General features: G+C 45.4%; 1 protein-coding gene across 1 annotated transcript in view; it reads left to right on the top strand.

The window, feature by feature from the left end:
* Positions 1-3,147: 3,147 nt before the first annotated feature.
* Positions 3,148-14,075, top strand: part of FREM3 (FRAS1 related extracellular matrix 3) — a 102,727-nt gene continuing 91,799 nt past the window's right edge. The window contains exons 1-2 of the mRNA XM_061140713.1: positions 3,148-8,329; positions 9,932-10,021. Coding sequence (XP_060996696.1) covers positions 3,148-8,329; positions 9,932-10,021 — 5,272 coding nt within the window. The remainder of the gene's footprint in view (positions 8,330-9,931; positions 10,022-14,075) is intronic.

Genomic DNA, 14,075 nt, shown 5'->3' with positions numbered 1-14,075 from the left:
CACACAGTCTGTAGTTCTTTTCTTTTCTGTTTCTTTATAATTGCTCTACAATGTTGTGTTGTGCTCGTTTCTGCAGTACAATAAAATAATTCAGCTGTATGAATAAATGTATCCCCTCCCTTCTGAGCCTCCCTCCACTCCCCCATCCCAGTCTTCTCAGGCCATCACTGAGCACGGAGCTGAGATCCCTGTGTTATACGGCAGCCTCCCACTAGCTATTGTACGTACGGTAGTGTATATATGTCAGTGCTACACTCTCCATTTGTCCCAATCTCTCCTTACCCCCCAACCCTGCCCCATGTCCACAAGTCCATTCTCTAGGTCAGCGTCTCTTCCTGCCCCGCAAATAGGTTCATCAGTACCATCCTTCTAGATTCTCTCTCTATATATATATATATACATATATATGCTGTAGTTCTTTTCTTTCCCACTTAATATAGACTTGAAATGCAGCTCAGGTTTAAAAGAGAAATTTGGGAAGGTAAGAGATAAAAGAAATACAATATGGATAACTGAAATTGCCCTGTGGAAAGAAAACTCTAATAAAATAAATAGTTGGTTAGAAATCAAATTTATGTCCTCTGAACAGAACAATCACCAGCCTCTAATAAACTGTCATAGTATGAAGCAGAAAGAAAGAAGTGATCCTACATTTGCAGTGGGTTTTTTCTACCTAACAACTTGGCTTTATAGCATGTCAGTTACTAATTCTGAGACTTTCCTTCTTTTATTCATTCATTCAGTCAACAAACGGTTATCACGTACCTTCTACAGGGTGGGGGGCATAGCATTAGGTATCAGGTGTGAACAGAGCACACTCCCCACTCTCATGGAGCATAAAGTCTAGTGGAAAGACAGATCTTAATCAAATGGTCTGTAAATGTATAATTGCAGAGATTTAATATGGCTTGGGGAGCATAGAAAAAAGACTTTTGAAAAATTAGGATTTGAGTGGAAAGGAAAGAGGAAAACCAGAAGGGTATGGCAAATGGACAATACCAACCATGGCTATTGGATTTTTCCATCTAGATTACTAATGACCTTAGCAGGAGTTTTGTTGAAATGAAAGCATGCTAAGAGGGAGTTGGTAGGAGGTTATGAAATGGAGATAGTAAGCAAAAACAAACAAAACACAAGAAGAAAAAGTACCACCTTCAAGAAGCTTCATAGTGAAGGAGAAGAAAAGGAATGTTAGCTGGAGGGGGCAGATCCAAGGACAAAAACATCAACATAGTTTAACTGTCAGCTCAACTGCCCACCCATCTCTGCCTATAATGATAATAGCACATGAACAAGATAGTTGCCCAGATTGAGTGATGCTTGAATGGGAATCAAAATTACACTCACACAAGAATATTCACTTGGTAAAATTTAATATATGAAGACAAATGAGAGTTTTATTATTTTTAAAAAATTTGGACAAGGTAGGAGCTTTATAAAATAAAATGCCCCTTTCATTTACAGTGAAATTTGACCCGTGTTCAATTTAAAATATTCTTAATAATACTTTCCAGACACACCAGAGTAGCTCTGTATAATTAGGCTAGCGTATATTGTTTCAAATCTTACCATCTCTTAAAGTTTTGTTATATGAACAAATCTATGTGTTAAGTAGTATTCTACTTTGGTGGATTATATAGACCCATAACATGTCACTGGTTGGTTAAATTAAATATTTAGGGAGAAAATTAACTATTTCAATCCACTAGCAGTTTATTCCTGCTCTGGGAGTCAGTCAGTTGTTGCTGCTGCTGCTCAAGTGAATAAAACAGGCTGTTAAAAAAAATTGTAAAAAAAATCAAAATAATAATTTAAGGATGACATTATACAGATTTAAATTCCCCTTAAAGCCATTTTTATCAGTACAGTTTTAGCTGCATCTATTTCTCCATCATCAATAGGTCTCTCTCGCATTTACATTAATTGCTTTCTAAAAATCACATTTTATTTATAGGAAGAAATTACTCCACACTGTGGCTAAAGGGACACCTCTGATACTTAAAACATGAGTATGAGGCTAAGAACCTAACCCCACACCAGGGAGGGTAGGCATCCCTCATCTGAAAGCCAAATTCCATTACAGATGTTGAATAGGTTAATTCACAGAAATTGATCCAAGTGTTAAGCATTTTCTGTTACTGTTTCTCTTGACATCCTCCCCTCTGGCTACGATATATTTTTCTACAAAGAAAGTAATTAGGAAATAGCATATCTAATAAACTCACAGGCAGTCACTGTTGATCAGATATGGAAATCACACTCTAAGAAAATAAAAGCCATCCGGTCCATCCAGTTGTGTGGTACATGAGACCCACTGACTAGAAACAAGTTAAAAGCTGTTCACCAGTCAGATGCTGGTGCTCTTCCCCTCAAAACTGAGAAGGAGAAATGTCGGTGTTATTTTGTAAGCAAGGAATCACAGGATCCGAAATAAGCTCCTTTATCAGGCAGACAGCTAGAAAATCCTATTTGCAAAATAGCTCCCACTAGCATCTTTTATGTCCGAAGTGAGACTCAGGTTTGGCTGGAAAATGCACTCTTGTCAGCGGTAAGGAAGAGGAATGGGGTTTCTCCCCACTCTCAGAAAGACCGTAGCCTGGATGAATGGACCGCGGGAGCGCAGTGTCTCACAGGAGCAGAACTGACCCGGCGATGTTCACCGTCTCCGGCCCTGGAGGACAATCCCGTTGAGCCGCCCGGGAAGGAGAGTATCCGGACCGACTGGTCGGAGGCTGGCAGCCCAGGGTTGCACGGTGGCCGGGCACCCCTCCCTCCAGGCTCGAGGGTCGGTAAGATACCCTGGGTAAAGGTACCAAGGGGCAGAGGGGAGTGCTCCTGCACGCTCCTAGGTCTCCGAGCGCTGGGGCACATCTGGACAACGCCTGGTGCCTGCAATGGACAGACTGGAGAAGGGGAGGAGCAGAGGAGGCTGCGCCCCTTCCCCCCACCCTCCCACCGGCACTCCCCATCCACCCCCCCGCTGCTTTTACCTGCTGCAGCTGAAGCGCAGCCCCTTGAAGGCTCTTGTTGAGTCCGCTCACCCGCTCCAGAGTGGACAGCAGCCACCGTCTCCACCGCCTGCACCTGCTGCTGAACGGGCGACTCTGAAGACAGGATACCCTCCAGGCAGCCCAGCGCCACGGTCCCATGGCTGGCACTTCTCCGCGTCCCGCTGGGACGCCCCGGCAGCTCGCCGCCGCGTTCGCCTACCTGCTCCTGAGCTGCCCTGCCCTGCAGGGACAGACACCCTCGCCGGAGGCTGAGCCCCCTCGGGCGCCCTACCTGCCCACCTGGGGCGCCCTCGGTCGCAGTAGCCCCGACGGCCCCAGCATCCTGATCGCCAACCCCGGGCTCCGGGTACCCGTGGGCCGCTCGCTTTGGCTCGACCCGCTCCGGGACCTGGTGATTCGAGTGCAGCCGGGGGACCGCTGCGAGGTGACGGTGCTGGATGCCCTGCCGCCGCGCCACGGCGCGCTCTCCCCGCGCCGCTTCCCCTGCGCCTTCGGGCCCCGCCAGGTCCGGTACACTCACTGGGGCGCCCGCAGTCCCGGACGCGCGCGGGTGAGGCTGCAGCTGCGCTACGACGCCGGGACTTCCACCCTCGCGCTGCCCTTCATGCTCGCGGTAGACGTGGTCTTCCACCGGCTGACGCTGGTGACGCGCAACCGGCCTTTGGCGGTGGAGAAGCTGCGCGGCTGGAGCCACGCCATTGACAGGAGAGTGCTGGCCTTTGCCTCCCCGGAGCCCGGGACCGCGGCCACCCGCAGGTGCCGGCTCACCCCTGTTCCCCCCGAGGGTGGCCCGCTGCCCAAGTATGGGCGTTTGGTGGATGCCACGGGGACCCCTCTCCCCAGGGCCAAGGCCATAGACTGCGAGGCTTTTATCCGGGCTGGCGCGCGCTACCAGCACACCTCCACCGCCCCCTCGCCCAACCGGGACTATGTGCCCATGGTGGCGGAGCTGCTAGGGCCAGGGGACCCAGGAGCTGAGTCAGGGGAGTTGCTGCTCCGAGAGCATTTCCAGCTACTGGTGAGGATCCGCGAGGGATCCGAGAACACGGCGCCCAGGCCCAGCCTCGCAGCTCCGATGATGCTGGAGGTCCATCAGTTCCTGCTGACCTCCCTGACGCCCGACACCCTGGCTGCGGAGGACAAGGAGTCTAATGCCGATGACCTGGTCTTCAACATTCTCAATGCTCCCATCACCCGGCCGGAGCACCAGGGCTACGTGGTCAGCACTGACGACCCCCTAGGCCTTCCAGTGTCGTTCTTCAGCCAGCAGGAGCTGCGGGAACTGAAAATTGCTTATCAGCCTCCTACGGAGAAATCGGATGCGGAGCACCTCTTCCAACTGGAGATGGAGGTGGTGGATGCAGATGGTGCCACCTCGGACCCCTTTACCTTTATGGTGGTCGTAAAACCCCTGAACAGCCTGGCCCCGGTGGCTAACTATGACCGGGGACTACTACTTTTTGAAGGTCAGTCAAGGCCCCTCTCCAGCGCCCACAGCCTTCAGATCAGTGATAGTGATCACCTGGGAGAGGTGAAAGTGTCTGCCATCAGGGGCTTGAGACATGGGGAGCTGGTCGTGCTTGGGGCGCCAGCAGGGTGCAAGCATTTCACGCCAACAGACCTGGCAGCAGGGCGAGTGGTGTACCAGCATGATGGCAGCGACACCTACAGTGACAACATCGTCTTCCGGATGGAGAGTGGGCACCACCAGGTGGAATTCCTCTTCCCTCTCGCCATCATCCCTGTTGATGATGAACCGCCAATGGTCACTGCCAACATCGGGCTCTCAGTGACCGAAGGGCAGGTGGTCCAGATCTCCCCCTTTGTCCTGAGTGCGACAGATGTTGACTCTGAGGACTCGACCATCCACTTTGTGCTAGAGGACCAGCCTCTGGAAGGAGAAGAGGGAGAAAGAGGGGGGGATCTGACTCCCGGTTCCTCCAGCTCAAGTCAGCACCTGGGGGAGATGCTGCTGCGGCGGTCGGAACCACCTCAGGCTCCTGAAGATGAAGGCTGGTATTACGTGGGAAAGGAAGGACTTTATGAGAAGGTGGTGACTGAATGGCTTCAACAAGACATAGTGGAAGGGAGACTCTTCTACCGCCATCTTGGACCCCTTGGTCCTCAATCCATAATGGCCCAGATAACTTTCCACGTGCAGGATGACCATGACCCACCCAATCTATCCAAGCAACATTTCTTCACCATCAGAGTCCAACCAGTGGATCTGCAGAGTCCAGAGCTGTTTCCAGGAACTACCCTAGAAATGACCGTGCAGCAATACCAACTCACTCACTTCCAGAAGAAATTCCTCCAATATATTGACCGGGATTCAGATGACCAGCACCTGTGGTACTCCCTACTGATGCCCCCTACTGACACAGATGGCAACCACCAAATCCGGACTGGAGAAATTGTGCTCACCACTTCACCAGACACACCCATTGTGCGCTTCACCCAGGCCCAGGTAAATCACCATGAAGTTGCCTACCAGCCTCCCCGGAAGAAGCTGGGTATTGTACCACGGATTGTGCAGTTCACCTACCAGGTGGAGGATGCTGCAGGAAATAGTGTACCTGGCACATTCACATTATTCCTGAAGCCTGTGGACAACCAGCCTCCCCAAGTCACCAACAGAGGCTTTACTGTCTTAGAAGGAGAGAGTTTCATCCTCAGCAGTAATGAGCTGGATGTTTCAGACCCTGACACAGACATCGACCAGATTGTCTTCATATTAGTTTGGGGTCCCCAACACGGACATTTGCAGTACTTAAAAAAAGGTATGGTCCCAGGGGAATATTTCACGCAAGCTGATATTGTTAATGGGAGTATCTCTTATCAGAACCACAGAAACCAGGCCACCAGTGATACCTTCCATCTGGAGGTAAGTGACAAGGTACATCACATACCTATCACTGTCCAGATTTCTGTGCATCCCACAGCAGCTGACAAAAGTCCCAGGATCTCTATTATAGGTAACTCATTATTAGATGTGTCCATAGATGTACTAGAAAATACAGCCACTGAGATCACCATGGACATCATCCATGGTCAAAAGGACACAGGTGACTTGATGGTCTCTTTCACTGTGGAAGACAGCCCCAAATTGGGCACTATTCTGGTGAATGGTTTACCCACAGAACGGTTCACCCAAGAGGACCTCATCAGTGGGACAGTAGTCTATGTCCACACAGGAGGGGAAGTTGGATTCCAGAAGCAGCATGATGCCTTCAGGCTTGCCCTCTCCAAGGATTCTGATCAGCAGATGATGGGAGACAGCACAGTGGAAGAAGTGCAGGTTCAAGTGGTTGTGCTGCCCGTCAACAATGTGGCCCCCAAGGTCTTGATCAGGGAGCCTTACATTGTCCATGAAGGTGGGAAGGGTGCCTTGACCTTACAACATCTCAGCATCGAAGATGCAGACACTCCCCAAGATGAAATTCTCTGTACAGTAACTGGTCAGCCAGTCTCTGGCTACCTGGAAAATATGACACCAGCTCCCGGATCAGTAGAGACCCGAGCTGGTTATCCCATCAGTGCTTTCTCCATCAGAGATGTCCAGCTAAGCCATATCAACTATGTACAGAGTATCCATAAGGGGGTAGAACCACAAAAAGATCAATTCACCTTTTATTGCTCTGATGGCATCAACTTCTCCCCAAAGGTCCTCTTTCCTATAATGATCTTACCCACCAATGATGAGCAGCCTGAACTTTTTGCCCGTGAGTTTGTGGTATTAGAGGGAATGAGCATTGTCATAGACACCCCACTGCTCAATGGAGCCGATGCTGACCTGCCACCAAACGAGCTTCACTTTCAGCTCACAGCCCTCCCTCGGCATGGGCGAATTATACAGCAGCTGGCCACAGAGAGCCAGCCCGTCCGTAGCTTCACCTTACAGGAGATTCAGGAGGCCTCCACCATTGTGTATGAGCATGATGACTCTGAGAGTGCAGAGGACAGTTTTGAGGTCTGGCTGAGTGACGGCAAGCACGCCACCCACAGGACGGTGCCCGTTGTGGTGGTCCTGGTGGACGATGAAACCCCTCGGCTGACCATCAACAACGGGCTGAAAGTCGAGACTGGCCACACTGGGGTCATCACCAGTCGGGTCCTCAAAGCCACAGATCTCGACTCAGATGATAAGAGCCTCCGTTTTATCCTCCGCTCTGGGCCTCAACAAGGGCTTCTACAGCGACTGAGAAAACCCAGAGGGGAAGTGAGGAACAACCTCACCCTGGGAATGAACTTCACCCAGGGTGAGATTGACCGAGGCCTCATCTGTTACACCCACACAGGCCAAGGGCTTCGTGACCTTATCAAGTTTGATGTGACTGATGGGATTAACCCTTTGCTAGACCGCTCTTTCAACATCATCATTGGTAGCTTAGACAGGGTCTTCTTCCCTGAGGTGGTTAGCAAAGGGGTCACCTTGACAGAAGGTGGCAGAGTGACCCTCACCACAGATCTGCTTAGCACCAATGACATCAACAGCTTTGATGAACAGCTGCACTTCAGCATCACACGGGCTCCTAGCCTGGGACACTTGGAAATCTCTGACCACCCTGGGGAGCCCATTACCTCTTTCACTCAGCGGCAGTTGGCTGGCAACAAGATAGTCTATGTTTGCACTTCGAATGATGAGATAAAGATGGACAGCTTTGAGTTTCAAGAGGCTGATGAACATAATCCCGTGTTTCAAACCTTCAGGATCTTCATCATGGATGTGAATAATAAGAAACCTATCATGACCATCCACAAACTGATATTGCAAGAAGGGGAAAGAAAATGCATTACTCCCTTCGAGTTGACAGCAGAAGACAAGGACACCCCAGATGACCTCCTCCTCTTTACCATCACTGAGGTCCCCATCCATGGCAGGATTTTGTATAATGGCAGTCATCCTGTGACCACCTTCACCCAACGGGACCTGAACGAGAACTTGGTTTGCTACTGGCATGATGGCAGTGAGGCCACTGAAGACAGATTCTTCTTGACTGTGATGGATGGCACTCATGCTGATTTCTATGTCTTCCCAAACACTGCTGTGGAGACACACAGACCTCAGGTAATGTGGATTCACGTAAGAAACTCTCTCGACAACAGGTTCTCCCAGACTGCCTTCAACAGAGATGCCCTGGCCTTGAAACACCTTCCCCCTGGGCATGTGGCCTTCCTGATCACCAGCAGGTCTCTGAAGACAGAGGATTGGGACAGTTCCCACAGGCTCCAAAAGTATGAAGTGACCAGAAGACCGGTGCACGGCTTCATTATCAACACTGGCCTTGGAAATGAGAGCACGCGAGTTTTTACACAAGGTTAGTACACCGTGTCCCCTGATGCCTTTGTCCTGCTCCTTAAGTAGATCAGATCTCCCAGCTCTGCCTGAAATTGTCCTGACCTCAGCTTTAGCAGAAAGATTCTAATTCTAATGAAATACAATGGCATGAGAAATTAACAATGAAAGGCAACAAACCCATTATCAGCTCTTTCATCAGCATGCTCTTTACACTGGAACTCTCAGGCATTCAATCAGCTTTGTAGTTACATATTAAAACTGCCAAATATAGGTGGACAGCTTCTGCTTCTGAAATATTATAAGATTACAATGATTTTGAAAAGATCAGTTAAAGTTTGAATTTTTGGTAAAGAATGACATACTTAGGAATCACTTGCATAGTTTACCAGTAAGTCTGGATTTCTGAAGATAGTGGTTTGGTGTCTTGATTTCAGATATAAAAATTATACTGCATACTTTATTGTACTGTTCAAATTCAATTTCTGTATCTAGAAAATGCATAGAACTAAGTTTGCCAAGGGCCACTTATAATGCAGGAGACACAGGTTTGATCCCTGGATAATGAAAATCCCCTGGAGAAGGAAATGGCAACCCAGTATTCTTGCCTGGGAAATCCCATGGGCAGAGAGGCTTGGCAGACTATAGTCCAAAGCAGAGTCTGACAGGACTGAATGACTTAAGACACACGCATGCACACAAGTTTGCCTAACTAGGGGAGTATATGTTTTCATGATCATTTTTCTTTTATGTTTGTTTTTACCACTAATGGTGAACTAAAGGCAGGTCCCTCTGGCTTCCCAGGTGATAAGACACTGGTACCTTGGGCTGCTCTTCACATAGTCATAAAACTTTTTCATGTAGCTCTGTGCATGAGATGTGAAGAGATACATGGGATTTTACACATCCAATACACATAAAGCTGGATGCAATTTTAGAGTAAAACTAAAGAAGGTTGTTTAAAAAACAGTTTCTTTACATTTTCAGAATTGCTTCCAAACCAACTGAAATCATATGAGGTTCTATAAAAATTGTTTTTGCAAATGAATACCCCAAAATGCAAATTGTCTTGAAAATACTAGTTTTAGCAATACAAAAACACAATTATAGACCCAACTGACACATTCTCAAATATCCAAGAGAATGGGAAATAGAAAAACATCATGATTTTATTCTTATTTCCTTTTTACTGAGGATGCAATAGTTATTCCTGTTTAAATTCATTTCAACAAATAGTTCATGAGTATCTGAGTATTTCAACCTTGGATAGAAGACCTAACACCAGCTGGATTAAGCTGTCTATAGAGGACTGGGGTATTGTGAAGTGTGCATAGGTAGAACCTGGGCATCCTTCTTGGATGCCCATCTCGTCATCCCAGAGATCATAGACAGAGTAGCGCAGTTACAGAATTCAAAATTATAAGGTTCCATTTTTTACTATTGCAACTTTAAGAAAAAGTTAAATTCTTATTAACCTCATTATTTTTTTAAAAGTTAGAGTCGTGTTCATTTAATCATTTTTAAATTTACTAATTATAGTATTTTCATGCCCTATAAAAAACATTGAAGTTCTCATTTTCTGTGTGCCAACATGGTGTATGTATGATGCTTGCTCTTTTACTAGCTGACATTGATGACATGAGGATCTACTACATCTTGAATGAAGGCAGCAAGGCAACTAAAGACATCTTCTACTTCTCTGCTGAAGACAATGGTAAGTCAGTACTGAGACCATACCCAGCAGTCTTGGTTAACTAAAGTCAATACGAGATGGAAAAAAATTAAATCATGTACATAGTAATCACAATCAGTAATGCCATAATATCACCAAATGAATTCTTTTGGTTTTATTTGTAGTCTTCTGCCAAAGCATCCTTGACAAATCACTTTTTAGTGCAAAGCAATGAAAAATTTCAGTAATCAATATGGAGTATTTTACCTGACCAAGGTGATGCGTGACATCGTATAGGCAAGTAAATTTCCTCTTCAAGAGGATCTGAGAATGTAGCTGGTAGTGTGTCTTACTCTAAAACTAAAACAAATCTATAGAAGGGGAGGATGGGATGAATTGAAAGACTAGCACTGACATATTTACACGACCATGTGTAAAATAGATAGCTGGTAGGAAGCTTCTGTGTAGCACAGGGAGCTCAGCTACATGTTCTGTGATGACCCAGATGGGTGGGATGGGGGTGGGGGTTGAGAAGGAGGTTCAAGAGGGAGCGGATATATGTATATGTGCAGCTGATTCACTTTGCTGTACCGCACAAACTAACACAATATTGTAAAGCAACTATACACTAAATAAAAGAAAAGAAAACATGAAAGTAAATAAATCTAAAAATTGATCATTAGATGTTGTTAGGCATTTTAGCCCCAGTACTGAATCTTAGTGACTCCTTGATCTTGCTGCTGCTAAGTCACTTCAGTCGTGTCCAACTCTGTGCGACCCCATAGACGGCAGCCCACCAGGCTCCCCCGTCCCTGGGATTCTCCAGGCAAGAACACTGGAGTGGGTTGCCATTTCCTTCTCCAGTGCATGAAAGTGAAAAGTGAAAGTGAAGTCGCTCAGTCGTGTCCGACTCTTAGCAACCCCATGGACCACAGCCTACCAGGCTCCTCCGTCCATGGGATCCTCCAGGCAAGAGTACTGGTGGGGTGCCATTGCTTCTCCTTGATCTTAGAAGTGAAATATTCCTGGGTGGGGTGAATGACTGGCACACAGGAAAACCTTCATTTAAAAACATGCTTATTTATGCTGCGCCTCTGTGCATGCACTGTGTCTTCAAAGTAGCATACTGGGCAGCAACTAGTTAACATAAGGCACTTTCTTTACTCAGTCAGGGATGTACTGATTATGTGGTCAAGAACAATTATTTTGCAGTAAGACAGGATAATTGCAGAAATTATGTCCATGTACCGCTTGCCACTCTATAACCTCTTTCAGTAGAAATCGTTACTCATTCTCAGTAAATAACATGAATTTTCTGCCTAAATCATGTGCAATCAGTCAGAACTATATTTACTGAAAAACAGTCTTCAATGAGTGGCAATATGGTATACCGAGTTTGAATCCCACTTGGCCCCATGTGACCTTGAACAGGTTACCTTGTCCTTTTGGTGATTCATTTCCCTCATCTATTAAATGATGGGTCTTCATACCTCTTCCAAAGGGTCACTAAGAGAAATAAATGAGATAATGTATGTAAAGCACTCGACTCACATTGTTTAGTCACTAAGTCATGTCCGACTCTTTGCAACCCCATGGACTGTAGTCCACCAGACTCCTCTGTCCATGGGATTTCCCAGGCAAAGATAATGGAGTGGGTTGCCATTTCCTTCTCCAAAGAATCTTCCCAACCCAGGGATTGAGCTTATATCTCCTTCTTGTCCGGCAGATTCTTTAGCACTGGGCCGCCTGGGAAGGCCATACTTGGCTCACAGCAGATGCGTAATAAGAGTTAGTTACCTTCTCTGTTTCTGATGAGACTGACCACAGTGGCAACCACTGATCCCTCCTCTCTATCTTTTCACTTAGAGTTTACAGATCTTTGCTTCTTTCCCTAAGTTCTCAAAAATCAAAATTACTACAAAGATGAAGATGAATTTAAGCCTTCTCAACTGATTCACTAAAGTAAAACATTTGTAAGATTCAGATGGTTTATAACGAATTTTTTTTCTGTTTTTGAGGATGATATAAAAAGATGTACATCTGACTTGAACACTGTGCTTTCTGGGCAACATCAGAGACAAGGGTCAATCAGTGATGGTAATAATGTGAATTTTATATACCTACCATTGTTGAGTGCTTTTGTGGGCCAGTCACTGCAAAATAAAAAGCAAATGTTACTAGGCCCATTTTTAAATGAAGACACTGAGGCTGAATAACTTGCCTGAAGTCATATGCGTAATAAGCAAATGAACTGGAATTAAACCCAGATCTCACAGATTTCAAAGCCAGGGCTTTTAACCACTAATAGTAGGCTGCTTTTGTTTTGGGAAACTGAAATCATGAGCAGAAGTCAGAGAACAGGGCAGACAGCACTGCCTAACCTGGCAAAGAAGCACCTTGTAAATTCAAGTGGTCAGAATGGCCAAACAGATTCCAGAACATTTGAGGACATGCTTGCTCACAGTTGGATCTTGAAAAGTATGCATATCCATAAGCTAATTAAATATTTTTTAATATTTATTTCTTTAGCATTCATTTAATTCAGTGGATGCTTTTAATTGTTTTCTAAGTACTATACACAGAGCTAAAATCCATGTCTACCTATGTGGAGCATTCTTGGAATAGCTTACAAATTCTGATGAAAGACTCCCTTTAAACTTTTTTGTATTTGCTATTCTCAAATTTTATGAATGTCTATCTTTACAATAGCCAACTTAATCTTTTTTTCTTTTTAAAATATCCCCACTTTTTAAGGTATTTTCCAAATGGAATGTTTAATGAAACTTGCACTGTGATCTATTTTTTGTTTGTTTGTTCTATTTTATTGAAGTATAATTGATTTATAAGGTTGTATTAATTTCTACTGTACAGCAAAGTGATCCAGTTTTATATATATATATATATACATACATACATACATATACATGTGTATATCCTTTTTTATATTCTTTTCCATTATGGTTTCTCCCAGGATATTGAGTATAGTCCATGTGCTGTACAGAAGGCTCTCGTCTATCTTTTTTATATATAGTGCTGTACACTTGTTAATCCCAAGCTCCTCTTTTATTTCTCCCCTGCTTCCCCTTCGGCAAGTTTGTTTTCTATGTCTGTGAGTCTCTTTCTGCTTTGTAGATGGGTTCATTTGCGTCATAAGTTAGATTCCACCTAAAAATGATATCATGTGGTATTTGTCTTTCTCTTTATGACTTACTTCACTTAGTATGACAAACTCTAAGTCTATGTTGCTGCAAATGGCATTATTTAATTCATTTTTATAGCTGAGTAGTGTTCCATTGTATATATATACACTATATCTTCTTTATCCATTCCTATGTTGATGGACATTTAGGTTGCTTCCATTTCTTGGCTACTGTAAATAGTGCTACAATGAACACAATGTGATCTATTAATAATTCTCTTTCCTAATAACATATAGCACTGGCAGGAAGTACTGCTTCCAGTTATTCGAGGAATTTGGATGGACACACTTCCAGGGATGTATTTTTCACCACTGGGTTGGAAACAGACTTTGTTGTTGTTATTTGCGGTACCAGTGTTAGAGCCATTAGAAGGCTGTCCCTTGCCTCCAGGACTATGAAGTAGGCCTGTCCATGTGAGGCCTTGCACCAGAGTCTTACACGTGGAAGTACTGGCAAGATGACTCTAGAGTGGCAACTTATTGAAACCCCAAGACTGAAAGCAGGAAGGCTTCCAGCTCATAGGCTCTGAAACCAGGCTACCTGGATTCAAATCCCAGCTTCACTGCTCAGTAGCTGTGTATCTTTGAGAAACTCTGCTTTGGTTTTTCCTCATCTGTGAACCAGAGGTAATTATAGCAATTGCCTCATAGGATAACTACAAGGATATTATTTGTTTCCTATTGCTCCTATAACAAAGTATCACAAACTTAGTGGCTTAAAGCAATGCAAATTTATCATCATGTAGTTCAGCAGGTCAGAAGTCCAATATGGCTTTTATTGGGCTAAAATCAAGGTTTGGACAAAGATGTATTTCTTTATGGAAACTCTAGGGGAGAACCCATTTCCTGGCCCTTTCTAGCTGCTAAAGGCTGTTCTCTTCCTCCAACTTTGAAGCT

Source organism: Dama dama, chromosome 5 (genome assembly GCF_033118175.1).
Source record: "Dama dama isolate Ldn47 chromosome 5, ASM3311817v1, whole genome shotgun sequence".
Classification (NCBI taxonomy): Eukaryota; Metazoa; Chordata; class Mammalia; order Artiodactyla; family Cervidae; genus Dama; species Dama dama.
Note: the sequence above shows the minus strand (reverse complement) of the source record. Positions and strands in the feature narration are given on the sequence as shown.